The following is a 27,747-nucleotide window of genomic DNA, read 5'->3' on the forward strand; positions in this document are numbered from 1 at the left end:
TCCTCTTGATCCCCACCACACCCAACCCAACCACTGTGTCCCCTCTTTTTCTGTTCACACACATAAACTTCTTAAACCCAAGCTGACTTTAATGAGAATTTCAAATTTTTTAAATAGGTCTCTGGCAAAGAACAATGCAGGAGTAAGGATCCAGACACAGTCCAACATCTCCCTGAGGCCTCCACACAGGCCCCTCAAACTGCACCCATTCTGACCATGCACCACTTTCCACAGACCTGGTCCCACGGCTGTCCCTTCCTTTGGGGAAGTGGGGAAGGGATGGGTCTAGGAGGATGCAGAGCCCATCCCTCAGCCCTGCCATCTGCCCCACTTCTTAGGACTTCCTGGGATTGTCCTTCCCTTGACTCTCCTATCCCTCTGGTCCCCTGGTCTCACACAGCATGGCCCCTCCCACGCTCTGACTTCTGCTGGTTCTAACCATTTTCTTTGATCCCTAGTGCCACCTCCCCATGGTCCTCCTTAGCCACCTCAGCCTTGCCCTCCTTCTCAGGTAGAGCCCTCTGACTTGACCCCAGTCTTGTCAGTCCCTACTCTAGAGAGCCCACAGTCCCAGCTCCCTGAGGCCCCGCTCTTCTGAACCTGGCTGTACAGGGCTGAGTTGTGGCTTTTGATGCCACTGCCAGTTGCAGTACCAGGTTCAGGGAAGGCTGGGCCCTGGGGCTTGGGAGCAAGGAGGGGCTTTGTGCTCCGAGGGGGTGGCACAGCGTAGTCATCAGTGGCAGGGTTGTAGGGGAGCTCATAGCCCTCCTCCTTCACCCGAGCTTGGCACCACCATGCATCCTTGGGCTCCCGAGGCAGATCATAAAGGCTCTGGGGAGGGACTGGGGCCAGGCCCTCAGGTTCATCATAGATGGGGTCCTCTTTGGGGTCCGTCAGCTTGGCCTTCAGCAACTGCTGCTGCGCATGCGCATACAAGTCCCAATAGAGAGGTTTCTTCCGTTGTACTCCCTCTCCTGCCCGAGCAGGGGTGCTGTCCAAGGGGTCTGAGTATAGGGAATCCTGGGAAGGGCATGGAGCAATGCGCAGGGAGTCTAAGGGCTCAGCATACAGGGCTGGGGGACTGTCGAGGAGCTCTTGGGGGCCAGGTGTGGAAGGCAACTTCCCCTCTGCCACCTCCCCTTCATGGGAGTCAGCTCTGAGAACATCGTGCCCCTGTCCGGCCTTTCCCTGGGCCTTCTGCCGGTGGATGGCAGTCTCAACTGCCTGGAAGATGTCATTTCCCTGTGCCGTCTGGAAGGTGAAGGTTCCAGGGCCTGAGGGGCAGCGGCGGCCGGCCTCAAAAGAGAACATGACCTGAGGAGGGTAGAGGGGGAGACACATTACCAGGAGCCATCAGAGGAAGTGAGTCACAGGCCTGCACTAGTTAGGGTTATCTACAAAGAAGAGACCACCTGCGAACAGACATGGGGTCACCGGGTAGGCAAGAAAGGGGGATCCAAAGGTCAGAGCTTCCCACTTTCTGTCCTGCCCCACCCCTCCCACAGCTGCCCAACCCAGGAAGCCCTCCCGGACAGCCCCTGCACCTTGTCCCGGCCATAGCGACGCAACAGAGTGTAGGGCCAGGACAGGAGTGGCTCCAGTATCTGACTCTGGGCCCCCACGGTCAGGAGAGTCAGCCTCTCAGCCTCCACCCTCAGCACGTAGGAGCCATGCAGGCCACAGCGCTCGGCGGCCTCAGTCCTCTGCACCGTTACCCAGAATTGGGATCCTGGAAGGCATACACGATTAGACAGCTGCGGGGGGAGGGACGGGGGCAGCAGTGGGGACCCAGAGGACTCATGAGCATAGTGTCCAAGCACTCACTTGGAAGCCAGATCTCAGGGCCTTCCTACTTCTTACTTCCCCATGGGCCCCTGGGTATCCACCCACTTCCCAAAGGCCCTCCTCCTCTTCACTCCATCCCCGCCCGGACTTCTCAGGCATCTACCTTCCCAGGTAGGGCTGTACAAGGAGTTCTCCAGCATCTCCAGGGCAGAAAGCTTAGGTGGGTTATCAGTAGAAGCCAGAGTCCAACTGCCTTTCTGTAGTAGACAGAGAGCATCGAGAAACCCCTAATTTCCTCAGCGGGGAGGGGGGGTCGGTCTGAGCCAGCCCCATTTCTCTGCCTCGGTAACTGCCCCCACCCTGCATCGCCGCAGCTCCTCACCGGAAAGGCGTTTCGGCACAGCGTCTGCACCCAGGCTGCACTGGACGGCGCGTCGGCCGCCAGCAGGTGCGAGCGCTGAGCAGTGTCCAGGCGGAATGCAGTGGCGCCGGGCTCAGGGGGGGTCTCCACGGTGACGGGGGCCACACTCACACACTCAGCCAGACGGATCACCTTGCAGTCCAGGCGGCGCGAGCTCCCTCGGCCACCCCCAGAGCTCGACCCCTTATGGTCAAAGAACTCGAGCCGAGCTACGCCGTGGGGACTGGCCGGGTAGAGCACGGCCCAGGTCTTCCTCCACCTCTAGGGAGAGAGTGAGAGGGCTCGAGAGGGAGTGGCGTGCGCAGGCGGCCCGGGTCCCGACGGGGAAGGAGGGAGCGGCGCAAGTCGATTTGGGGTCTGGGGCTTCCAAACGGGGTTGGGGGCGAAGTTTCCCAAGGAGGATGCCACTCCGTCTCGCCAGGACCAGAACCCCTAGACTTACAGACGCTTCCCGGGAGTGTACAAAGCAACTTCACGGGAAAGTCACCGGCTCTCCAACTCCCGGCGCCGCGCTCCAGCCCGCTGCCCACCTCTCCCTGTTTCTGGGCTCTCTCACCCACTACTAGCCCGGATAAGGTTCGGCATCCGTGCGCCAGACTACCTTGGTCCCAAAGCGCTGACTCTGCAAAAAGAGCGGCCCTTCCATCACTGCTCCGTCCATGGCCCCGGGTGGTTCCTTCCGCGCTTCCTGGCCCTGCGGCGGGAGGCGGGGCGGGAGGCGGGGCCGGGTTCCCTGGAGGCGTTTCCGCCCTCCTCGGTCCCCGCCGGCAGCCGCTGGGGGGTCACGGTGGGGTGAGGGAGAGGAGCGAGAAGGAATGGTGGAGGCCCCCGGATTAGCCGGGCGGTGCAGCACCCCAGGTCCCTACCCGCCGTCGTGGGGGCGCGCCGGTGGCTCCACCGAAAGTCCTCGGTTTTGGCGCGAGGGCCCTGGCCTCTGGGCGTGGTGGCTGCGCGTGACGTCATATGCCCTACGTGACGTCAGAGTGAAAGCCATGACATCACCCCGAAAGCGCCCGGGGCACCGGAGAGACCCACATGGGCCTCCGGGGCTTTATTTCCCCTGGCCGGGCCCGCCCCCAGCCCCGCCCGAGCCGGGCTGTTTAGACTCCGCTGGCCTGGGACTCGGAGGGAGGGCTGGGGTTGAACGGCTTCCCGCCACCACCGGGGCCGCCCCGCCGCCCGGCGGCCGCTTGCATGTCAGCTCCCTGACCGCAGAGGCCTGGCTTCCATGCCGCGGGAAGAGAAAGCTTCATTGAACGAGCCGGGAGGGCCGGGGAGGGGGAGGGGGTGCGGCAGTGGCCAGCTCCACGGGGAGGGAGGACCCAGAGGAGGAGAGGAGGGAACTGGCCGGGAGGAATGGAAGGAGAAGGCGGAATGTGGGAGGGCTCAGGGGGATGTGGGAGGGACGAACGGAGAGGGGGGAGAGAGGGGGGTCCAGTCTCCCCTGGCCGAGCATTTTTTTTTTTTTTTTGGAAGTCCTAGGACTGATCTCCAGGACCAGCACTCTTCTCCCAGCCCTTAGGGTCCTGCTCGGCCAAGGTAGGGGGAGTCACGCTAACCGCAGAGGGAACGAGTAGGGGATGGAAAGGATGTGGAGGGACCAGGGAAAACGGGTGGTGTGGGATGGAGTCGAGGGGAAGCCACCCAACTGAGAGTTTGATTCTTGTCAAAGGGCATGTGAGACAGAGTACACAGAGGAGGCACATACAGGAGGCAGGGGCTACGGGTGTTCCGAACAGGGCCGCCAGGAGCGCCCTAAGGGAGGGGACTCCTCCGGGAGGCGCTACCCCTGGGTCCCCAAGCCAAAATGTCCCCAGAACAAAGCTGCCTTGTTGGATTGATTGTTTGGGTTGGGGGAAGCATGTTGACGGGGGCTTGCTGTAGAGGGGCTGTTCTCAGCCCTAGGCAGAGAAGGCCTTGGCTGAGGAGCCGTAGCGCCTGGCCTCCCGTTGCCCGGTGACAGCGATGGGGGTGTTGGCAGGAGGCTGGGACAACTCTACCCCATCCCCCGCCTAGCCTTGAGGCCTGGCCCTCCTGGGCCTCTTGACCCTGCAGGGCATCTGAGAGCCTGTGTATTGGGGAGGGCGTGCAGCAGGTTCTCCAGGCGAGCTTTGGTGCCAGCTTTCCCTGCCTGGGAATCTGCTGGGTTAGGACTCTGGGCTCCCATTCAGGGGATCTGTGATCCCAGGGCCGCCTAGGGCCCCTTACGTGCCTCTCTGCACAATCAGTACAGCTGTCTGTCCTCCCTCTGAGTAAATGGGGTCATCTGGATCCCTCCCACGTCCGCCCCTTGGCTCTTGTCAATCCCTCTCCTCCTCACCCGCGGTGTGCTTGGTTCCCCTATACTGAGTGCTTGGTTCTTTCCCTATCATTTTCTATCCGTTGTCTCTCTCCTCTTTGTCTTTCTGGTTTTCTCTCTTTCATTCCCACAGTCTCCCTTCCTCTCACATCCTGTCTGTCTGGGTTTTCCTCTCTACGTGTCTCTTGCTCAGTCTCTGTCTCTTTTTATTGACCCTTCTCTGACTCTCGGTCTCTCATAGCTGTCTCTTATCTCTGGGTCTTTCAGGCTGTGCCTCTATGACCTGTGCCTCTGCCCTTATTTAATGTGTTTCTCTCCCTGTCTCCTTGGTCCCTGGGGCTCTTTCTCTCCTGTTGTCTCTCGCTGTCTCTGTCTTACTCAGTGTCTGTTTTTCTTTCGTGACTTCTCCCTCTCTTTCTGACTCTGGGCCCCACTCAATCTGTTTCTCTCACGCACACTTTCTCTCTGGGGCACCCAGGCCTTCCCTACCATGCGACCTGTCAGTGTCTGGCAGTGGAGCCCCTGGGGGCTGCTGCTGTGCCTGCTGTGCAGCTCGTGCTTGGGGTCTCCGTCCCCTTCCACGGGCCCTGAGAAGAAGGCCGGGAGCCAGGGGCTTCGGTTCCGGCTGGCTGGCTTCCCCAGGAAGCCCTATGAGGGCCGCGTGGAGATACAGCGAGCTGGTGAATGGGGCACTATCTGCGATGATGACTTCACGCTTCAGGCTGCCCACGTCCTCTGCCGGGAGCTGGGCTTCACAGAGGCCACAGGCTGGACCCACAGTGCCAAATATGGCCCTGGAACAGGTGAGCAATGATCCAGGCATATCCTAGGTATTACCTATGTGTGGCCAAAGTGCAGGGAAAAGGAACACCAGGATGGCACAGCCATAGGGACACACGACACCAAGAACAGCCAGCATTGAGTAAATCCATGGATGACAAACCAAGCAACATAGTTACTTCCCAGAGCTGTGTGACCTCAGGCTAGTCAGTGCTTTCTCTGAGCCTCAGATGCCCTGTGTGCAAAATGACTAGATAATGTCTAAGTTCTTTTCTGCTGCAAAAGTATGATCCTACAAAGCCATCCACAAAACAGCCCAGATACAGGTGAGCCCTGTACAAATAAAGTACAGTTGGTTTCATGGGACGCTAAGAGCAGGTAAATATATCTGGATGTCCCAAAGTCACAAGGGGTCACAGACACTGCAGCTAACAAAATCAGGTTATGGGCCAGAGCTAAAACTAACAAGGTGGTACTGTCTAAGGACAAGTATAAAATCTAGGACAAGTATGAGTGTGGGTGGTGGAGGCTTAAGAGTAATTCCCTAGGTGAGGCCTAGGACTGCGCCCATGGTGTGAACCCACAGTGGGATTGACGGACAGAAGCAGGTGCAACCTGCAGCTGATCCCTCAGTTCCCACTGGCTAGACCACCTGTGGAATTAAGTGTTATTTGTAGATGCTGTGTTTTAAGAGGGACAGTAGAAAACGGAAATACTTTCAGAGGAGAGCTGCCTAGATGTGAAAGATTCAGAAGCCAAGTTTCAAGGAGGAATTGCTGAAGAATCAGGGGATTGATATGGAAAGTAAAAACCTTGCATAGCAATGACATAATGGTTGTTTTCAAACATGGGAAGGACAGTCGTGTGGCTGAAGGATTTTTCTGGTTGGCACCAAAGGACTGAATCAGATGTGGTAAGGGAAAGTCATGAAGAGTCACAAGGACTTTGATGGTTACACAGTCTGGTGGGGCAGGAGCTAGGTGTCTCCACAACAGCTGGGTAAGTCCTGTTGGGATGTGAATGAGATGTCCTTGAACATTGGCTAGGACAGATGACCTTTGAGGCTGTGCCCAATTCTGAGAGGAAGCCAGTGATACTCCACAGGGTTCAGGCCGGGCGCAGTGGCTCACGCCTGTAATCCCAGCACTTTGGGAGGCTGAGGTGGGTGGATCACCTGAGGTCAGGAGTTCGAGACCAGCCTGGCCAACATGGTTGAAACCCTGTCTCTACTACAGATACAAAAATTAGCCGGGTATGGTGGCACACGCTTGTAGCCCCAGCTACTTGGGAGGCTAAGGCAGGAGAATTGCTTGAACCTGGGAGACGGAGATTGCAGTGAGCTGAGACCATGCCACTGCACTTCAGCCTAGGCAACAGGACAAGACTTCGTTTAAAAAAAAAAAAAAAAAAAAAACAGGCTTCAGACAAAGAGAAGAACAAAGGGCTATATGGCAGCACAGAGAGGGCGGGCACACGAGAGAATGCAAGCAAGGATGTGATGAAAGGATCTTAGATGTCCAAGCCTCACAGATAGGTCAGACTCCTAAGTCCCCATGTATTGGCTTTATGGTCTTAAGCAAGTTGCTCAGCTTCTCTAAACCCCAGTTGCTTTATATAAAACGGTGTTCTGGCAGCTCTGTTCTAAGAATGATCACATATGTGCACACCATGGCAGAGCACCTGGCACACAGTAGGTACCTGATTAATTGTAGCTATCAATGAATGGGTAGAGACTGATCAGAACTTCAGGGTTGATTCTTGGTTTTTTATTCACCCTATCAGGTTCTTGAGTATCCCCAGATCACACCAATCTTCCTTCAATCTTATGCCCCCTTCCTATTCCCTGCCAGGGTCCCCTGTCCCTTCTCTACTCCTTATCATACCAGAAAGATGGGATCATCGTGGCCAAGTGGGAGGCCTCAGCACTCACTCTTCCCTACATCCCCATTACTCCCCCATCCTCCCTCCCCAAGCTTCTGTGTCCCTTCATCTCCCCTTCCACAGGCCGCATCTGGCTGGACAACTTGAGCTGCAGTGGGACCGAGCAGAGTGTGACTGAATGTGCCTCCCGGGGCTGGGGGAACAGTGACTGTACACACGATGAGGACGCTGGGGTCATCTGCAAAGACCAGCGCCTCCCTGGCTTCTCGGACTCCAATGTCATTGAGGTCTGCATTTCCTAGACATACACACACACACCACCCAGGATAGCCGAGAGGACTGTGGGGTGGTTAGGGGAGACATTAGAAGTAGTTACCCCTGGGGGATCATTTGGATTGGTGGGAGACTTGGAAAAGCAAATGATAGAGCTCCCAGATGCTGTAAAATCCAACAGGGTTTTTAGCATTCACATTCAAGGGGCTAAACCTGGCATGAGCCTCTCCAGCTTCATCCCTAGTCACCCCTGGGGCACCTGGTGCTCTCCTTCTCCTCAAATGTTCCTGCTTTCCTGAGACATCTTCCTTCTCACTTTCTCCTCCTTCAAAGCCATTTCCTCTCTGAAGTGCTCCCTCCTGCTCCAGGCACAGGGAGGTGCTCCTTCCTAGTGCCCTGAATCCTCTCTGGGAGCACAGCACAGCACATCCCACGCGCTGCTGGCTGCAAGAGAGTCCACACCGCGGACTGCGGCCATCGTGGCCGCTCTCTCAGCGCCGCCTCGGGCCCATCCCGCCACTGGGTTTACAGCAGGCACACCAAGCAGGGTTCCTTAAGGGTAGCAGGACACATGAAAGGTGCCACTGGGATTCTTTCCCTGCTTGTGGCCCCGCCCCCAGGTAGAGCATCACCTGCAAGTGGAGGAGGTGCGAATTCGACCCGCCGTTGGGTGGGGCAGACGACCCCTGCCCGTGACGGAGGGGCTGGTGGAAGTCAGGCTTCCTGATGGCTGGTCGCAAGTGTGCGACAAAGGCTGGAGCGCCCACAACAGCCACGTGGTCTGCGGGATGCTGGGCTTTCCCAGCGAAAAGAGGGTCAACGCGGCCTTCTACAGGTGAGGGGCCGCGGGCGCCGGGCGGAGCGGGCCGGGATTGGGGTGCTCCCTGATGAATAGCCTTGGGAGACATCTGAGCAGGTCCGGGGCACGGGAGGACCCGGGGATCGGGACGCGCGGGAAAATATGGAGGCCGTTGCAAAGCTGGAGAGTTGGGAAATCTTGTGGGACCACGAAAGGTGCCCCAAGGGAGTACCTGAAATGGGGAGCAGCGAGGCTCCCGCTCTCTCGTGGCCGACGCTTGGGCGGGCAGACGGATTCCTCGGCCCCGGGGCGCGCGCCGGCCTCGCGAGGCCACTCCCAAGCCCGGGGGCGATTCCAGCGCTGGCGCTGCCGGCCAGCGAGTTCCGAGTTCAGCAAGGACGCGGCCGCCCCTGGGAGGCGGTGCCTGGGTGTGTCCCGCGCGGGCTGGGCGCCCAGGGTCCGGGGGCCCGGGGACGGTGGCGCGCGGTGGCCAGAGGGCGCCAGGAGAGACCACGCCAGCCTCTCTGCACGGGCCGCCCCGGGGCGGGGCGCGTATGTGAATGCTGGAGCCCTCGGGGCTCCTGGAAGTCCTGGAAGTTTCCCAGACTCTCTTTTAGCGAGGCCGAACCTCTCCACCTGCGCAGGAGCCCTGGGGTCCAGTCCGGCTTCCAGGGAAACGCATCACCCTGGGAACTGCCTGTGCTTAACGTCTCCCTTCCCTGGAACATCTACTTTGATCTTTTTGAGAAACTGCCATTGACAGCCAGGCATTTATTTGGAAATCTTTACACCCTCTCACTGTAATCTGTTTTGCGAGCCAAAAATCGTCCCTTTCTTCAGTGGTTCCCTAGATCAGTATTGCTGAAAGGCCTCTTGATGTCCGGATAGCTTTCCGCGGGCACACTACTTCAGATGGGGTCTGATGCGGCCAGCCACTGTAGAAATCCTCAACCCTGACTGAAGCGTGCTTGGATTACACTGTCTTCCTACTGCGGCAGCTTCCCACTGCTTATACTGAACTTGTCATCGCTTAAAACCAGTTCAGGTCTTCCCTATGCTTCCTACTGATAGAGCAGCCTTTTCCAACCCAGGTATAGGTGATGTTTACCCTGTTAATTTGTTTTGATACATAATTTAGAAGCCATAAAAAAGCCATGATGATCCCATGAGATTATCTTGAGTCCTGATGTGACTTTCCATCTGTCATTTCCCCTCAGCCTCCTCTGCTGAACAGACATGGCAGCTTTGCCTTCTGGCTTCATCCAAATGGCTAAAAGTTGTTGTGGAAATGTTTAAAACCAAAGTCTAACTCTTCTTGCAAAATGTTCCTGTAGATTTTCATCAAGCTTCTAATCATCAGCTGTAAAATATGTTCCTTCCACCAACTGGGAAGAAACAGAAAACTTCAATGATGTAACCAACATTTCACCTTATCTATCTATATATTTCTTATCTGTAATGAAATCATGGGAGATTCTGTTAGTCTTCGATAAAATCCAGATATGCTATGTTCACAGCCATTCTCCAGCCTTCCAATTTAGTAATCCCGTCAAAAAAGAAAATCATAGTAGTATGAGTCTATTTTTACTGAAATCCTTTTAGGTCTCTAAGAATCACCTTATTTTTTCCTAAATGCTTACAAACTTCTATTTAATAATTTATTCTAGAATATTACTTATGTGTAGATTGAGGAATTGAGGAATCCTTTTTCTCCTTTTTTTTCTTTTGAAAGTCAGGATATTATCCAGTCTGCAGTCTTTTCTATACCTGCTCACACTTTCTTTGCCTTGGCTCTGAGGCTCATCTGAAATGTCTTTCAGTACTGAGGACTTTCGGTACTTTATCTGGCCTGGACACTCAAACCATTTTAAAACAAACGTGCTGTGCCTCTTTACTTTCATCCATCTTGGGGCTGCATTTCCTTCTCTGTGCTGCTTACCTTCCCTGATTTAAACCCCATGTTCTGAAAGATGGGTAGAATTTAAATAGACATTTCCAGTGAAGAAGATAGCATGAACAAAGGTGTAGAGATCCATTCACCCAATATTTATTTACTGAGATGTTACTGTGTGCCACGTACTGTTGTAGACGCTACCCATGGCTCATGTCTATAATCCCAGCACTTTGGGAGGCCAAGGTGGAAGGATTATTTGAGCCCAGGAACTCAAGACCAGCCTGGGCAACATAATGAGACCCTGTCTCTACAGATAATTTTTTAAAAATAAAATTAGCTGAACATGGTGGTGCGTGCCTGTGGTCCCAGCTACTTGGGAGGCTGAGGTGGGAAGATTGCTTGAGCCCAGGAGGTCAAGGCTGCAGTGAACTGTGATCATGCCAGTATACTGCCTGGGTGGCTGAGCAAGACCCTGTCTCAAAAAATAAATTAACTAAGGCTGGGCACGTTGGCTCACACCTGTAATCCCAGCACTTTGGGAGGCCGAGGTGGGCGGATCACCTGAGGTCAAGAGTTCGAGACCAGCCTGACCAACATGGAGAAACCCCATCTCTACTAAAAATACAAAACTAGCCGGGTGTGGTGGCGCATGACCGTAATCCCAGCTACTCGGGAGGCTGAGGCAGGAGAATCGCTTGAACCCGGGAGGTGGAGGTTGTGGTGAGCTGAGATCGCGCCATTGCACTCCAGCCTGGGCAACAAGAGCAAAACTCCATCTCAAATAAAAATAAAATAAAAATAAATTAAGTAAGTAAGTAAATAAATAAGTGGTCAAGGAAGGCCTCTTGGAGAAGGCATCATTTGAGAAAAGATTTAAAGGAGGTGAGGGCACAAGCTATGCAGACCTCTAGATAAACATTTCCAGGAAGAGGGATCAAAAATGAAAATATTCTGGGGTGTGTGTGTGTGCCTGTGTGTGTGTGTAGTGGGTGATGGAATAAGGCATTCTTCTCCTTCTCCTGGAGGCCACTGTGGCTGGAGCTGAGTGAAAAAGAAGAAAATGGTAGGAGATGCAGTGTAGGTGGTCATCGGAAAAGAATGGGGAGCCAGATCCTGCGGGCCATCTGGCAGAGGCTGGCTTTTGTTCTGTGGGAGATAAGGAGCCACTGGAGGGCTTGGAGCAGAGGTGTGACATCCGGCTTCCATTTTTTTTCAGTACTACTTTCACTGCTTTATTAGGAATAGACTGTAAGGGATGCAGTAGAAGCAAGAAGTCAGGTGGCTAGTTATGGGGTTATTGTCTTCTAAAAGCCACGTAAAGAAAGTGAAAGGTGATGGTGACCAGTGAAAGTGGTGAAAAATGATCAAGTTTTACAGATAGTTGAAGGCAGAGCAATAGGACTTGCTGATGGATTCAGTGTGATGTGAGAGAGAGGAGTTAAGGCTCTCTCCAGGTTTTTGGCCTCAGCTAAGTAAGAAATTGGCCTCACCTGACAAGGAAAACAGTGAATGGAGCATGTTTTGTTGGGAGACGGGCTTGGGGGTGGAGGGTAGGAACTTGGTTTTAGACCTGTTAAATTTAAGATTCTTTAAGACTTTGAAGTGGCGAGGCTGAGTTAGGTAATTTAATATAGGACTCTGGAGTTCAGTTGAATAAAACATATAAAGTCCTGAAACTGGACAACATACCAAGGAAGTGAATGTAAATTTAAAAGACAGAGAGAGGCCCAGAGACTGAACCTTGGGGAGACTAAATATTTAAAAGTCGGAAGATAAGATGAATGCAAACAGTGAGGTGAGGTAGGAAGAAAACCAGGGGAGTGTGGTGGCCTGGGAGCCAAGTAAAGTGCTTCAAAGAGGAGAGAGTGACCAGCTAAGTCAGTGCTGCCCAGACCTAAAAACATGAGGACTGAGAAACAAATGCTGGATTTAGCAACAGGAAAGTCACTGTTGGCCCCAACAGAGATGATAATGAATGGTTTATATTTGGAAGACAGTAAGTTAGCAAGAGTAGGTTTATACTGAGAAATAGTGGAAGATCTGGATAAAGGGAGGCCAGAGAATGGAATGCTTTAGGTGCCAAATTGGAGAGTTTGGCCTTTGACTTATAGAAAAATTACAAATAAAGGTATTTATATGGGACAAGAATAAAGCCAGTGTTTTTGAAAGTTTGCCTGATAGTAGTGGATGAGGAGAGGAGGGTCTTGATGCAGTAAGACCAGTCAGGAGTTTGTTCTAAAATTGAAGCTTATCAGGAGGGTAAAAACAAAGATGGAGGAAAATGAATAGATGTAGGATGACTGATAGAACATAGAGAATGAGAGAACAGACACCTAAAATGATTCCGATGCTGCCTGAGAGAAGGATGGTACCAGCAGCCATCTCTGGGCTTCAGGTTAATATGAACTAGCTTTAGAGATGGGCTGTCCTTGGAAAGTTTGAGACACAGGAATTGTCCCCAGGTATGCAAAACCGAAATAATTTTTAGAGATCAGGAATATTTGTTGGACATATCAGAATCTCATACTAAGTCTGGGATATAAAGGCTGGAGAAAGAGATACACTAAAGCACAGAGGCCATTCTTCGTGGGGAAGGAGATTACGGGAGCCCTGGGAGATTCTGTGATGGGGCTATGATCTAGATCCTTCACAGGTCAGGCCCAGCAGAGGGAGCATTCTCGCAGGTGATACAATTATGAAAGATAGGCAAGATAGTTGTAAACAACTCTCCCCTCCTTAGGAAAAAAAAAAAAAAATGGATCTGCTGGCTTTTAGAGGAAGTCAGTAAGATTTAGGGAATGAGAAAATCAAAACCTGATGTATTAATCATTTTTCAATTCGTTTTGGTAGTTCTACCCTAGAACATGTAAAAGTTGTAGAACTTTAGAATAAGAAAAGAATGTACAGATAATTGAACTATTTAGTGCTGTTTTACAGGTAATGAAATTGAGGCTCTAAGAACTTCAGTGCTATTTAAGAAGTCACTCTTCTAGTTCATTTCAGCTTGACAGATGTTTATTGAACTCCTATTTGCCAAGTACTGTGCAAGGTGCTGAGAATACAAAGGTGAATAAATGACAAGAGAGGTTATTAGGCTGCAGATCATAGAAGACCTTATAGGCCATCATAAGGATTCAGGTCCTTATGATAAAAGGATTGGGAAGTCTTTGATGTTTGGATTGTTCGTTTGTTTTGTTTGTGTTTTTGAGAGGGAGTCTGGCTCCGTTGCCCAGGCTGGAGTGCAGTGGCACAATCTCTGCTCACTGCAACCTCCGCCTCCCTGGGTTCAAGTGATTCTTCTGCTTCAGCCTCCTGAGTGGCTAGGTCCACAGGTGCCCACCACCACGCCCAGCTAATTTTTGTATTTTTAGTAGAGATGAGGTTTCACCGTGCTCGCCAGGCTGGTCTTGAATTCCTGACCTCAGATGATCTGCCCACCTCGGCCTCCCAAAGTGCTGGGCTTACAGGCTTGAGCCACCGTGCCCGGCCATTGAAGTGTTTTAATGGGGAGGGCTATGAGATGGCATGATCAGGTTTGTGACTCCAAAAGATCATTTTGAATACATTTTTTTTTTCTTTTCTTTTTTTTGAGACAGAGCCTTGCTTTGTCACCCAGGCCGGAGTGTAGTGGTGCAATCTTGGCTCACTGCAACCTCCGCCTCCCGGGTTCAAGCAATTCTCCTGCCTCAGCCTCTCGAGTAGCTGGGATTACGGGCATGCGCCACCATGCCCAGCTAATTTGCTAATTTTTGTGTATTTTTAGTAAAGATGGGGTTTCTCCATGTTGCCCAGGCTGGTCTTGATCTCCTGACCTCAGGATCAGATCAAGTGATCTGCCTGTCCTGGCCTCCCAAAGTGCTGGGATTACAGCTATGAGCCACCATGCCCCGCCTTTGACTCTATTTCTGAGAATGGTCGGGAGAGGAGCAAGAGATACGGATTGGAGAGATATTTAGGAAGTAAAATTGACAGGACTTGGTTATTGATTGACTTTGGGATCCAAGAAAGGGAGAAGTCAGGATTGACCCCTAGGTTTCTGGAGTGGATTTTACTGAGATAATTATCTTTTTTTTTTTTTTTTTGGACCTACATTACATTTTAGATTACTTTCAGATCTCTACCTAGAAACATCAAGAAGGCAATGAAATAGACAAGATTATGAATACACTAGGTGTGAATTAGACCATATAGAGGGCCCTATATGAAGTGAGAACAGAATGCCTAAGAAAGAGCTCCACAAATTTTAATGACCAGATAGGGGAGCAGCCTGCAGAGAAGACCAAGAAAGAGCAACCAGAATTAGGAATAGGCGGCTCTGGGCACACTACCTAGGAGTCAGCCCTGCTCCCTGGGGAGCCACTCCGGAAATTAATAATAATAATGAGCAGAATTAGGAATAAAACCAGGATATTACAGTGTTATAGCAGCCAAGGAAAGAGAGGACAGTCAGATGTTGCAGAGAGGTCATTAAGATGAAGACTGAAAAATGTCTGCTGGATTTAACAAAATAGAAGTTTGCAGAGTGACAGGTAGGGAAAACCAGAGGAAGTGGGTTAAAGAATGAGTAAGAGGAGGCTGGGCATGGGGGCTCACACCTATAATCCCAGCACTTTGGGAGGCCGAGGCAGGTGAATCACCTGAGATCAGGAGTTTGAGACCAGCCTGGCCAACATGATGAAACTCCGTCTCTACTAAAAATACAAAAATTAGCTGGGTGTGGTGGTGCATGCCTGTAATCCCAGCTACCTGGGAGGCTGAGGCAGGAGAATTGCTGAGCCCAGGAGGCGGAGGTTGCAGAGGTTGCAGTGAGCCAAGATTGCACCACTGCACTCTAGCCTGAGTGATAGATCGAGACTTTGTCTCAAAAAAAAAAAAAAAAAAAAAAACAGTAGGGAGAGAGGATATAAAGATGATAAGTATGGACAGCTCTTGAAAAATGTTACTGTGAAGGAGAGGAGAGATGAGTAGAGGGGGTGTGTGTGTGTGTGTGTGTGCATGTGTAGGAGTGATTTGAATGTTTAAAAGGATTCAGTTGAGAAAAAGAAATGGTATGCAGGCAGAGAAAAATTGTAAGAGATGGAATTTATAAACATTTAGGGACAGTAGACTTAGAGAAGAAAAATAGTTGAAAGGTATGAGAAGAGGATATGCAAATGTAGACAGGTTTTTGTTTTGGGTTTTTTCTTTGTTTGTTTGTTTGATTCTTTGTTTTTAAGACAGGGTCTCTCTATGTTGACCAGGCCAGAGTGCAGTGGCGCCATCATGGCTCACTGCAACCTCGACCTCTTGGGCTCAAACGATCATCCCATCTCAGCCTCCTGAGTAGCTGGAACTACAGGCTCGAGCCACCACACCCGGCTAATTTTTAAATCTTTTGTAGAGACGAGGTCTCACTATGTTGCCCAGGCTGGTCTCAAACTTCTGGGCTCAAGCAGTCCTCCTGCCTCAGCCTCCCAAAGTGCTGGGATTACAGGCGTAAGCCGCTGCCCCAGCCTACATAGGTTTTTATGTTTGATGGTTGAAGGAAGGAACAAATGGTAGGTGGAAACAAACACATCTGTGAATGAAGAAACTTAAATCAAGACAAATAACAGCACTGGTCCTCAATAAGGACAAAGTCCTTAACATAACTTATATATAATTTTATATATAAAATATTTATAAGATAAAAGGGTCTAAACTCTTATATAAATATGAAATAAGATTACATATCTGTGTGTGTGTATATATATATATATATAAATAATACAAAGACCTGATGATATAAGGTCCTTAAATAATTTAGAGAAGAGGTACTTCTAAATTTCTAGATAATACCAAAATGTTTTAGTACTGCTCTGGAGATCAAGGTGAACTCTCCAGGTTGATTGGTGAAGAGGCCAGGTGTATTTCATTTTAGACATTTTAGACATGTTTGAGAAAAAGACATTTGGAGAAAAAAATTCACACCATATTTGTAAGATGAAAGAGTCTAACTATTAGTAATGTCTCAGTAAAGGGACCTGAGAGTTGTATATTCTTTGCCAGGAATGTCCAACACTTTGGACACTTTGGCAAAGAGACCAACTAAGTACATCCTCAGGAAGAAGCTGAGGCAGGAAATATCAAACAGCTTCTGACTGGTTTAAAATATATACATATATTTAAATCCCAAGGTGTCTTCACACATTAAACAGTCATCCCTCAGTACCCATGGGGGATTGGTTCCAGGATTTCCCAAGGATACCACAATTCAAAGATGCTCAAGTCCCTGATATAAAATGCTATAGTATTTGCATATAACCTATGCACATCCTCTGTATGCTTTAAATCATCTCTAGATTACTTATAATACCTAACATAATGTAAATGCTACATAAGTAGTTGTTATATTTTATTGCTTAAGGAATAACGACAAGAAAAAAGTTGGTACATGTTCAGTACAGATGGATGTTGAATCCACAGATGCAGAGCCCATGGATATGGAAGGCCAGCTGTACTATGTTGAAATATGACTCCTCAAGAGAAACAGCGGAGCAGGAACATGTTCAAAGAAAGGACAACTAAGGCTGGGCTCAGTGGCTCATGCCTGTTATCCCAGCACTTTGGGAGGCCAAGGCAGGAGGATAGCTTGGGCCCAGAAGTTTGAGACAAGACCAGCCTGGACAACATAGTGAGACCCTGCTTCTACAAAAAAAATAATAATAAAAAATATTAGCCAGTCATGATGGTGCACACCTGTGGTCCCAGCTATTCAGAAGGCTGAGGTGGGAGAATCACTTGAGACCAGGAGATAAGGCAGTGCACCATGGCGCACTGCAGCCTGGGTGACAGAGTAACCCTGTCTCAAAGACAAAAAAAAAAAAAAAGGAAAAATTATTTATTTCCCTGGAAGTAAGTTTGGGAGATGAACTCAGTTTGTGAATGACCACAGCATATGGGATTGGAACTTCAGCAGGAAGGGTGGTGTCATTGTAAGGAGCCTGGCCTGTGTTCCCCAGTCAAACCAAGTTAACGCCCTTGGATATTCAGCCTTGGTTCTTGGTCCTGGTCCAGCGGCCTCAGGCCTGAACAATGCCAGAAGTCTTTCTCAAAGAGAGCATCCAGGAAAAAAAGACACAGAAGACACAGTAGCCTCCCTAGACCTGACTCAGGCTAGTTCTCCCTCCTAGCCTGGTCAGTCTGGCAATCCTAACAATCCTAATGATGCTCCCCTTAGCCCTCCACTGAGGTTTAGCACTAACATCTGGACCCAGGAGTCCTTACTTGCCATCTGCCCTAGCTAATTTCTGAGGGTGCTGGCATGGGGGCACCGTCCTGAGTTCACGGCCTTCACTTATGCTCACCCACCTGGTCATGTGCTGAAGAGGCCAAACAGCTATGAAAGCTTGAGTCTCAGCCAGGCGCTGTGGCTCACGCCTGTAATCCCAACACTTTGGGAGGCCAAGACAGGTGGATCACAAGGTCAGGAGTTCGAGACCAGCCTAGCCAACATAGTGAAACCCCATCTCTACTAAAAATACAAAAAAAAAAAAAGAAAAAAGAAAGCTCGGGTCTCAGGAGTGTCTGCTGTTATAATGTCCTGCCACCAGGAAGCCTTCGGACTGCTAGAAGAGAAATCTTGCCCCTGGTCCTAGTTGCACCAGCCTTTTCCACTTGGTTCTGCACTGACCCTGACTACTATTGTCTTATCCTCACAGAAAGTTGAGGAAGCGAGCGGCCAAGGTCTTAGCCCGACACCCCAAGCCCCTTGGAAGGTAATGGGGCAAAAGCCCCGGGACCTCCTGCTCGCCCTGCGGCCCCAGGAGGTGGATGGATGGATGGCAGCCTATCCATGTCCATCCCAGAACCCAAGCTGATGGATTAGGGATGTGAGGAAAGTGGCTTTTCAAACTGCGGGGAGGTGAAGGGAGCAGGCATGGGGATGGGCAAGCTTTGATCTTAGGGAACACAAGGAGGAAGTAATGTAGGAGTGGCTGAGAAGACTCCCATCTTTACACGTCCCCCAAATAGCTTGGATTCCAGCCTCAGCCACCTTCATTCTTCCTCCTTCCTGCCCCTCCATCACCTCCCTTAGTTCACCCACATTCCCATTCTCTCCCCTCTCCACCTTTTCTCTTCCCTTCTCCCTCTCCCAACTCCCCCACGTGGATTGACATCACTAGATTTCCCATTACTGTTGCTGAATCCAGAGAGCAGCATGAGTTCCTGAAATGCAGTTCAATGGTGTTCGGCAGACGGTGGATGCGGAAAATCTTCACTTTTCCCGTCCCCATCCTGCCCACAAAGGGTCTTTCCCAGAAACAGAAAAATAACCCTGTACCTTTCCTGCGTCACATACGTAACCACTACCTCTACCAACTTCCTTCTCCTTTTTGCAGACCAATCACCAAGCTTAAAGTCAAACCCAAACCCCGAGTGGGCAGGGGGCCAACCAAGAGGTAAATAAAATTCAGGTTGGGTGGAAAGGAGAGGGAGCACGGAGTTACCCGGCTGTGGCCAGGGAGGGAGGGGGTCCAGGAGGCCCGTGTGGCTGAAAGAGCTGACCAAGAGGAGGAGCAGCAGCAGCTCTTAGAAATCACCTTCCAGGGCATTTACTGAAGTGTTATGCAAGACTGGTCCTTACCTTGGTCTCAGGAATGATGCTTGTCCTAGGATTTGTTGGTTTTTTCACTCACTGACTACCTCGTTCCACATGTTTACTTATCTTCCCCTGGTGAGTTCCAGGAGACAACCTGGTGCTTTTCTCTTTCAGACGCCATACTTGCCTCTCCTGTAAGAGGTTACATTTCCCTAAAGGATCAGTGTTCCCAAATCAAATGCTTTATTTGATTAGTTGTTAAAAATAAGTGCTACCAGCTTACTCGAGATGGAGTGAAACTCAGCGTCCCCTTTGGAACCTTTACAAGGAATGCAGTCAGATTGACAGCCCCTGCCCCAGGGCTCTGGCTCATTTTCCACAATTAGGCTCCCAGTTCCCTAATTTTCCTCCTGGGCTCCTTTAGAACTCAAAGCGGGAAGCTTCCAACCCCTGTAATTACATCTAACTTGTCTTCAAAAGGCAGTTTGCACATTAAAAGTCTCCCTGATAACTTCAAGAGGGACTGAAGTATCGATAATTCATCCCTTTCTCTCCTCCTGTTCTCAACAAGTTCTAGTCTCACCAGTGGTCCCCTCATAGTCCTCATTCCCCAGCTTCTCTGGTGATTTCAAATGATCTCAGAAATTTGGGGATGTTGTTGTAGTGCCCTTCTAGCTTAGGGTCATCTTTGCCCAACATGGCCACACTCTAGCCTTCCCTGACCCGCACATTAAAGTACACACTGCCATTTTTATTTTGTTCATTGTAGACAACGGGGATGAGGATGTTTAGAAGATAGATATCTTTTTCCTGTGATGGGCTGTTTGACTTTTACTTTCAGCCAAACAGGACTGTGGGAGAGTGCCTGATCTCTTAGATCTTCAGGATCCATTTATCCTGAGCTTCCAAAGATATTCTGTAAAGTCTCCAGGCTTCCTTTGTCTGTTTTGTGTATAAACTTTTCCTCCTCCTGTGTCTTCCTAGCCAATGGCTTCAAGTCATCATATTCCATCCTTCCTCTGACATCAAGTGATAGGGCACATTATAGCAATAATGCATGACCACATCAGCCTCACAGGCCCATTCCACCAACACCAGACCTCATCTTCTTCCCTTTCTCTGCGGGCTTGACCCAGCTGTTTTGGGCAGAGTCTACTTCACTCTGGCACATGCCTCACTGCAGCCTCTCATTCTGTTGGTATCGATAAACAAGTCCTCCCATTCTCTCAAACATCTCGGCAGCATTTCCAAGCTTTAGCATCTATAGTTCAGTCCCATTATCCTATTCAGATGGCTTTGGGACACTGTTATGTTGAAATTGCAGAAGCATGGACTGCCTTTTTAAAGACTTACACAGCACAGGTCCTGGGATGTCTTTGCCATTTTGTTGTTCACATCCATCTCCTTTCTCTGGTCATTTATTCCCTCAAACTTTGACCTGTCCTGCATTTATACAGCACAGGAATGAAGAGTTACAGACTCTTCATTCTTGCATATGCCAGTCCCAGTTTTTCCTGCGTCTACCTGCTGGTCTGTTCTTGCTGCATCTGCCCCTCCTAATCTGTTCTGTAGTCTCTGGCCTCTGCGGAGCCATGGAGATGGGAGACTTCCCTAGTCCTTTGCATCCTGACTCATTCAGTTATTCCAGTCTCAGCATCACAGAAGGACTTGCTCGCCCTGGCTTTTCAGGCTTCCTGTGTCAGCCACTCCCTCCTGGCCATTTCTTCCAACTGGAAAGTCCTGGTTTCCCCTTCCCTGAGGCCTTAGCCTCAGCCTCCTTTAGGGCCAGCAGCCTGAAACCACTTGGAACAGTTTCTTCCAGGCAAGTCGAGACTAGCCATCCTTCTCTTAGGGTTGTTCTACTGCAGGAGGTCCCCAAGGCCCCTCCTATCTGGGTAGTTGAGGCTCCCTCAGCCTGGAAGCTCCGCAATCCCCATATATCTCCCCAGGGAAACACGGAAGGGGGAAGAAGAGGGGATAAATGGTCACAAAAGGGTGGGGGCATGGTGGAGGCATGCAGTGGGAGGATGTTTGTGGGGCCAAGGCAGGAGCATTGTTTTACCCTACTGCACCTCACTCCTGTCCCCCTAGGCTGCTGGCCCAACGGCAGCAACACTCCTTTGGTCTGCATGGGGTGGCGTGCGTGGGCACGGAGGCCCACCTCTCCCTCTGTTCCCTGGAGTTCTATCGTGCCAATGACACCGCCAGGTGCCCTGGGGGGGGCCCTGCGGTGGTGAGCTGTGTGCCAGGCCCTCTCTACGCGGCGTCCAGTGGCCAGAAGAAGCAACAACAGTCGAAGCCTCAGGGGGAGGTGTGTGAGACAGTGATTATGACCTTTCCCACCCCAGTGGAGAACCCCTAGCCTGGCAACCCCAGACTAAGCACAACCCTGACCTTTGAGGACAGAGAGGAGCCTTCCAGGGGGTGGGCCACAGACCTGATACCACCCACTCCCTCCCGCCAAAGTCTCACTCATCTCCCAGGTCTGCTTAGCCCTCCGTGCAGATGTTGCCATTTGCCTCTTTTGGGCACTTTTCTACAGGCCTGTGTCCGTCTAAAGGGTGGCGCCCACCCTGGAGAGGGCCGGGTAGAAGTCCTGAAGGCCAGCACATGGGGCACAGTCTGTGACCGCAAGTGGGACCTGCATGCAGCCAGCGTGGTGTGTCGGGAGCTGGGCTTCGGGAGTGCTCGAGAAGCTCTGAGTGGCGCTCGCATGGGGCAGGGTGAGGCGGCATGGAGGTGGGAGGGAGAGGGAAGGAGGTACATGCTCCTGGGGGGCATATTCCTTCGGAAGGTTAGGTGTCCCCTGGGCAGACAATATATGCTTAGTTACAACTTCCTGATCTTTGCCATCTGGCCCTAGGCATGGGTGCTATCCACCTGAGTGAAGTTTGCTGCTCTGGACAGGAGCTCTCCCTCTGGAAGTGCCCCCACAAGAACATCACAGCTGAGGATTGTTCGCATAGCCAGGATGCCGGGGTCCGGTGCAACCTACCTTACACTGGGGCAGAGACCAGGGTCAGTCATCCTCTCCACCTTGGTTGCGGTCTGCTTTCATCCTATCCAGGTCTGGCCTCCAATCTACAGTCCAATGGCCCCCAGCCCATTGCCCCAGGCCCCTGCCATCCTGCAGCTCCCACCTGACCCATCACTTGCTAGCCCATATGTGCCTCTGAGTCACGCTTCAGCCACATCTGTTACAGACTCCCACTACCTCACCCCAAAGCTTCCTCCAGCGCTTCCATTCTGTGTCACTACAGATCCGACTCAGTGGGGGCCGCAGCCAACATGAGGGGCGAGTCGAGGTGCAAATAGGGGGACCTGGGCCCCTTCGCTGGGGCCTCATCTGTGGGGATGACTGGGGGACCCTGGAGGCCATGGTGGCCTGTAGGCAACTGGGTCTGGGCTACGCCAACCACGGCCTGCAGGTGAGTGGGAAGGAGAGGGGAGCCAAGGCTGTTGTCTCAAAGCCTGTGTTTTAGGCAGAGGGCTGAGGAATGAGTCCCTTGGCCCAAGATGCTGGATCCTGGGCCTTACAGAAACATCTGCATATGTCCCCAGGAGACCTGGTACTGGGACTCTGGGAATATAACAGAGGTGGTGATGAGTGGAGTGCGCTGCACAGGGACTGAGCTGTCCCTGGATCAGTGTGCCCATCATGGCACCCACATCACCTGCAAGAGGACAGAGACCCGCTTCACTGCTGGAGTCATCTGTTCTGAGAGTGAGTGAAGGAGGGGGTGATGCATGCCGGGGAAGGGAGTGTCTGGGCCACCCGTTTGCAGGGAAAGGGGGCTGTAATCTGGAGGGGCACTCCTTCCCCATAAAAGAACCAGTTTCGCCGGGTGCAGTGGCTCATGCCTGTAATCCCAGCACTTTAGGAGGCCAAGGCGGATGGATCACGAGGTCAGGAGTTCAAGACCAGCCTGGCCAAGATGGTGAAACCCTGTCTCTACTAAAACTACAAAAATTAGCCAGGCGCAGTGGCAGGCGCCTGTAATCCCAGCTACTCGGGAGGCTGAGGCAGGAGAATCACTTGAACCCAGGTGGCAGAGGTTGCAGTGAGCCAAGATCACGCCGCTGCATTCCAGCCTCAGCAACAGAGTGAGACTCCATCTCAAACAAACAAACAAACAAAAATTAGTCTTACACACTAGGGAGGGATGGAAGCACCCCTCTCTGTGAAGTCAGCAGTGACTTCTAACACCCCCTTCCTTTCTTGGTGCAGCTGCATCAGATCTGCTGCTGCACTCAGCACTGGTGCAGGAGACCGCCTACATCGAAGACCGGCCCCTGCATATGTTGTACTGTGCTGCGGAAGAGAACTGCCTGGCCAGCTCAGCCCGCTCAGCCAACTGGCCCTATGGTCACCGGCGTCTACTCCGATTCTCCTCCCAGATCCACAACCTGGGACGAGCTGACTTCAGGCCCAAGGCTGGGCGCCACTCCTGGGTGTGGCACGAGTGCCATGGGTGAGAGGGTAGGGAGTCAAGTAGAAGGGCAAGGCCACAGGGGATGGGGCAAACCTTCTGGGGGCAGAGAAGGAAACAGAAGTTCCCTTCTCCCCACAGGCATTACCACAGCATGGACATCTTCACTCACTATGATATCCTCACCCCAAATGGCACCAAGGTGGCTGAGGGCCATAAAGCTAGTTTCTGTCTCGAAGACACTGAGTGTCAGGAGGGTGAGTTGGGGCCTGGACCACATGGTATCCATTGCACAGCCTTTCCTTACACTGACATATGCCAATCCCTCCAGATGTCTCCAAGAGGTATGAGTGTGCCAACTTTGGAGAGCAAGGCATCACTGTGGGTTGCTGGGATCTCTACCGGCATGACATTGACTGTCAGTGGATTGACATCACGGATGTGAAGCCAGGAAACTACATTCTCCAGGTACCTGGAGTCTGGGGCTTCCAGATGGGTGAGTGGGGGGAGCGTTAAAGACACCTTTGAATTTGAGGATTGTCGCTGGGTTAAGTGGCCTTTTTCTCACTCACAGGTTGTCATCAACCCCAACTTTGAAGTAGCAGAGAGTGACTTTACCAACAATGCAATGAAATGTAACTGCAAATATGATGGACATCGAATCTGGGTGCACAACTGCCACATTGGTATTTGATGGGAAGAGCAACCCAGGAAGATTAGGGGATGGGAGGGAAAGACGTTCATTCTCTTTTCCATAAGTTGTTTCTGCATCTTCCCACCCTCCTCTGGAGCTCTCAGTCCCTCCACTTCTACCCACCCTTCTCCACAGTGGGTCTATCTCCCTCCCTCTGTGCAGGGCGCCTCCCAAATTGCCTGTCCACTCTGCAGGTGATGCCTTCAGTGAAGAGGCCAACAGGAGGTTTGAACGCTACCCTGGCCAGACCAGCAACCAGATTATCTAAGTGCCACCGCCCTCTGCAAACCACCACTGGCCCCTAATGGCAGGGGTCTGAGGCTGCCATTACCTCAGGAGCTTACCAAGAAATCCATGTCAGCAACTGCACTCATCAGACCATGCACTATGGGTGTGGAACTGTCAAGCAGAAGTTCTCACCCTCCTTCAGAGGCCAGCTGTCAGTATCTGTAGCCAAGCATGGGAATCTTTGCTCCCAGGCCCAGCACCGAGCAGAAGAGAGCAGAGCCCACCACACCACAAAGAGCAGCACCTGACTAACTGCCCCCAAAAGATGGCAGCAGCTCATTTTCTTTAATAGGAGGTCAGGATGGTCAGCTCCAGTATCTCCCCTAAGTTTAGGGGGATACAGCTTTACCTCTAGCCTTTTGGTGGGGGAAAAGATCCAGCCCTCCCACCTCATTTTTTACTATAATATGTTGCTAGGTATAATTTTATTTTATATAAAAAGTGTTTCTGTGATTCTTCAGAGCCCAGGAGTCAGTGCTGGTGGTTGGAGGGACCTGCCCCCACTGGTTCATTTAACCCTCTGTCCCGGCGCCCTCAGAGCCTCAGCCAGGAAGGCAAGGAGGAAATCAGAGCAGGAGCCTCATACTCTTGGTGATCTATTCATTCTGTGACCTCAGGGGTCACATATAAGGTCAGTGTTTCTCGTCCCCGCCGGATCTGCACTGCCAGCTGGGATTGGGTTCGAACAGCTTCATAAACATCTTCAGCATTTTGTACCATCTGCTCCCCAATGGCCAAAATCACATCACCAGGCCGCAGACCAGCCCTACAGAGAAAAATGGACAGAGAGAAAGGAAGGAGTACAAAGCCTAGTTCAAGGACACATGCACACCTTGCCCATCCCCATATCACACTGCAGCCTCTCCCTCACCGGTGTGCAGGGGAGCCCAGGATGACTTTATGGATGAGTACACCATGCTGAACATCGGGAAAGCTTGGTTCTCGAAGCTGTAGTTCAGCAAGGATGCTGAAAGTACACAGATCACCCTATTAGCCAAACCCAGGCATTCTCCCCATCCTGAGTTCCACCTCAAGTCTCTCATCAACACATTGATAAATATACAGACAGGACATGAGCTAGGTACTACAAAATACAATGGCAACTCACTTTCTGTCTTCTAGCAATAAAGTGCAACATGTACATAAAAGATGTACACCACACGAGGGCACCAAATGACAAACAGTGTTAAATCAATAGCACTAATGTCATTCTAGAATACTAAGAGAAGCTTTAAGGGGAAAGAACTTAAGTTGAGCCTAAAAGGATGGGTCTGATATTAACCATATAAAACAAGAACAGCATAAATAAAAAACATGGGAGTAGGAAATCAGGTTGGCTGAGTATTCATATAGGAAGGTATTACAGCCAGGTCCAGAAAGTTGATTTACAGACAGATGGAAAATGGCCCTTAAATGCCAAGTTAATGGATTGAAGCCTTGAAATCAAAGCAGTAACAGGATGAAATCAATCTGGTGACAGGTGTACAAAGTGAAGTGGGATAAGAAAGTCAAGATGATGAAGGGAGACAGCTGTTGTGATTATTTCAAGTGTGACGCAGTTCATTTTAGATAAAGACAGAAATGAGAACAAAGCTCAACAGAGGTGCCCACCTCTGATTACACTGGTCACATTACATGTCACTATCCCTAAAGTTCATACCTGGGACTCAGGGTCAGCATCATCACCCCAATGTAGCGCCGCTGGGACCCACTGATTCCAGAGGAGGAATCTGTGACAGAGGGACAAATAAGCCCCACCCAGCTATATCCTTCCTTCCCCGCCCTCTTCTCCCAGTAGACTACCCTCCAGGAAGTCCCAATGAATGCCCTTCCCCTATTTCCACCACTTTAAAGGAACCCGTTTCCCCATAAGCCAGGCTCACTCTTCTTTTCCCCACGATGCAGAAACTCTCGAAGACGATCAGAAGGGATGGCAAAGGAGATTCCAGCTGTGACCTTCATGGTGTTCACTCCAATCACCTCCCCATCCTGCAGGGATACAGCCCCCAGTTCCCTAGCCCAAACAAATAGTAGGGGATGGGGGCACCCGAACAAAAGTACCAGCAAGTGTTGGGGAGATCTGGTTGGATATTGAGAGATAGCCAACAAAGAACTGCTCAGAAACTTGATCAAACATCCTCGAATTAGGGAAAACCTACCCTTCCCACACTAACCTGGGGCAGGGATTCTTGGAAGGAAGGATGTCTCACTCACCAGGTTAACCAGGGGACCTCCAGAGTTTCCAAACTGTAGGACAAGGAGAAAACATGAAAGAGATCTGGGGATTCTAAGTCTGGGGGCATACCAGGATGTAGGTACTTTCTGCAAATTCTTTCTCAGCCCATGAATGAGTGGCCACATTTTTGCAGCCTAAGCTCTATATAGGCTCATCCACCATATATCAGTTGGTGCTTGTACCACAGCCTCTCCCCCTCCCCCATCATTTGTCATTTCTCTCTTATCAGGACGCACATCAATAGCTGCATCAGTCTGAATGTATTCCACATTGGTTTGGGGGAGTCCCAGGTCTCTGGCTGGACGCTGAGCAGAGCTAACAATGCCGGATGTGATCGTGTTCTGCAGTGCAAAGGGACTTCCCATGGCAACAACAAACTCCCCTTGCCGGACATCCGCTGAGCGTCCCAGAGGCAGCGTGGGGAGAGGCTCCTAAGGGAGAATGGGTATAAGACACCTGTCATCTGAAGATGCGAGCAAATAAGCAGCTCCAACCAGACCTGGCCTACCCCAGCCCCCACCTTAGTCTGAATCCTCAGCGTTGCGATGTCTGCCACGGGATCCACAGCTGTGACCACGGCCTCATACGTGTCGCCGCTAAGCAGTCTCACACGGACTCTGCGCCGATCAGCCACCACATGGGCGTTGGTGACAATGAGCCCATCGGCAGCCACCACGAATCCTGAGCCGTTCGAGATAGGGACTTCGCGGCCCAAGAAAGGGTGCCTGAAATGGAGGGAAAGCACAGATAAGAGGAGGCTCTGACCCCTCCTACCCGCCCGCCCTCCAGCCCGTGGCTTCAGTGCCTCCCGGTCTACCCCCACCATTACCGGTCCAGGATCTCGATATAGACCACGGCAGGTGCTGTCTTCTCCACCACATCTGCGATGAAGTTGTACTGACTTCGGGGAGAAGCGGGCGGCGGGCCAGGGACGGCGGCGAGGACGGCCGGAGGACCCCGACCCCCGCCCCACAACAACAACAGCACTGCCCCCCCAGCACCCAGCGCCACCGCCAGCCACGCGCGCGAACGGGTTCCAGAGTTCTCTGAGGCCTCCCGGGTCCTGGTATCTGGGGTCACCGCAGTCAGTTGTGCCCGGGGACCCGGGGTCCCAGACGTCAGGCATGCTCGGAGTTCAGTGACCCCAACAGACAACCGGGCCCAGAGACTGGGGGTCCCATAAGTCACTCGGGCCCGGGGGTCAGAAGTTTCTGACGTCAGCAGGGCCCGGAGGTCAGGGGTCAACCGGGGTCTCCTCCCCCAGCGAATGCCCCCCAAAGCCCGCCATGCCCGAAGGCTCCAGCCTGCACCCCGCCCCGCCCTCGGCGCAGCCATCAGCTCCGCCTTGGCTGCCTCCTCGCCCGCCCTACTCAGAGGCGGCACCTTGGACGCGAGCAGGCGGACAGT

At 51.6% G+C, this 27,747-nt stretch overlaps 3 protein-coding genes across 18 annotated transcripts; 1 reads left to right on the plus strand and 2 right to left on the minus strand.

Annotated features, from left to right (window-relative positions):
• Positions 1-68: 68 nt before the first annotated feature.
• Positions 69-8,623, minus strand: DOK1 (docking protein 1). Of its 12 annotated transcripts, none has more exons than XM_054474769.2 (7): positions 8,471-8,596; positions 3,073-3,174; positions 2,763-2,828; positions 2,168-2,465; positions 1,949-2,042; positions 1,545-1,729; positions 69-1,314 (listed from the first exon to the last, which is right to left on the minus strand). In XM_054474769.2, exons 3-7 carry the CDS (start codon positions 2,789-2,791, stop codon positions 508-510), a joined length of 1,413 nt encoding a protein of 470 aa, XP_054330744.1. In that variant the 5' UTR covers positions 2,792-2,828; positions 3,073-3,174; positions 8,471-8,596; the 3' UTR covers positions 69-507. The 12 variants fall into 12 exon arrangements, with proteins under 12 accessions (XP_054330744.1, XP_054330743.1, XP_054330742.1 ...); XM_054474768.2 differs by having other exon boundaries at positions 2,168-2,467; positions 2,808-2,900; XM_054474767.2 differs by lacking the exon at positions 3,073-3,174 and having other exon boundaries at positions 2,168-2,467; positions 2,808-2,980; positions 8,471-8,623.
• On the plus strand, positions 3,561-24,564 carry LOXL3 (lysyl oxidase like 3). Of its 4 annotated transcripts, XM_063648578.1 has the most exons (15): positions 3,643-3,745; positions 4,984-5,308; positions 7,290-7,453; positions 8,060-8,274; positions 18,493-18,552; positions 20,784-21,003; positions 21,235-21,415; positions 21,556-21,710; positions 21,953-22,120; positions 22,254-22,416; positions 22,921-23,164; positions 23,264-23,379; positions 23,454-23,590; positions 23,697-23,808; positions 24,011-24,564. In XM_063648578.1, exons 2-15 carry the CDS (start codon positions 4,996-4,998, stop codon positions 24,082-24,084), a joined length of 2,322 nt encoding a protein of 773 aa, XP_063504648.1. In that variant the 5' UTR covers positions 3,643-3,745; positions 4,984-4,995; the 3' UTR covers positions 24,085-24,564. The 4 variants fall into 4 exon arrangements, with proteins under 4 accessions (XP_054330737.1, XP_063504649.1, XP_063504650.1 ...); XM_054474762.2 differs by lacking the exon at positions 18,493-18,552 and having other exon boundaries at positions 3,561-3,745; XM_063648579.1 differs by having other exon boundaries at positions 3,631-5,308.
• Positions 24,513-27,741, minus strand: HTRA2 (HtrA serine peptidase 2). 2 transcript variants are annotated; one of them, XM_054474778.2, is made up of 8 exons: positions 27,170-27,741; positions 26,861-27,065; positions 26,577-26,771; positions 26,319-26,351; positions 25,988-26,093; positions 25,765-25,834; positions 24,976-25,071; positions 24,513-24,870 (listed from the first exon to the last, which is right to left on the minus strand). In XM_054474778.2, the coding sequence occupies exons 1-8, from the start codon at positions 27,673-27,675 to the stop codon at positions 24,705-24,707; spliced, it is 1,377 nt and encodes a 458-aa protein (XP_054330753.1). In that variant the 5' UTR covers positions 27,676-27,741; the 3' UTR covers positions 24,513-24,704. The 2 variants fall into 2 exon arrangements, with proteins under 2 accessions (XP_054330753.1, XP_054330754.1); XM_054474779.2 differs by lacking the exon at positions 24,976-25,071 and having other exon boundaries at positions 27,170-27,675.
• Between the last annotated feature and the right edge of the window lie 6 nt (positions 27,742-27,747).

This window comes from Pongo pygmaeus, chromosome 12 (genome assembly GCF_028885625.2).
Source record: "Pongo pygmaeus isolate AG05252 chromosome 12, NHGRI_mPonPyg2-v2.0_pri, whole genome shotgun sequence".
NCBI classification, from domain to species: domain Eukaryota; kingdom Metazoa; phylum Chordata; class Mammalia; order Primates; family Hominidae; genus Pongo; species Pongo pygmaeus.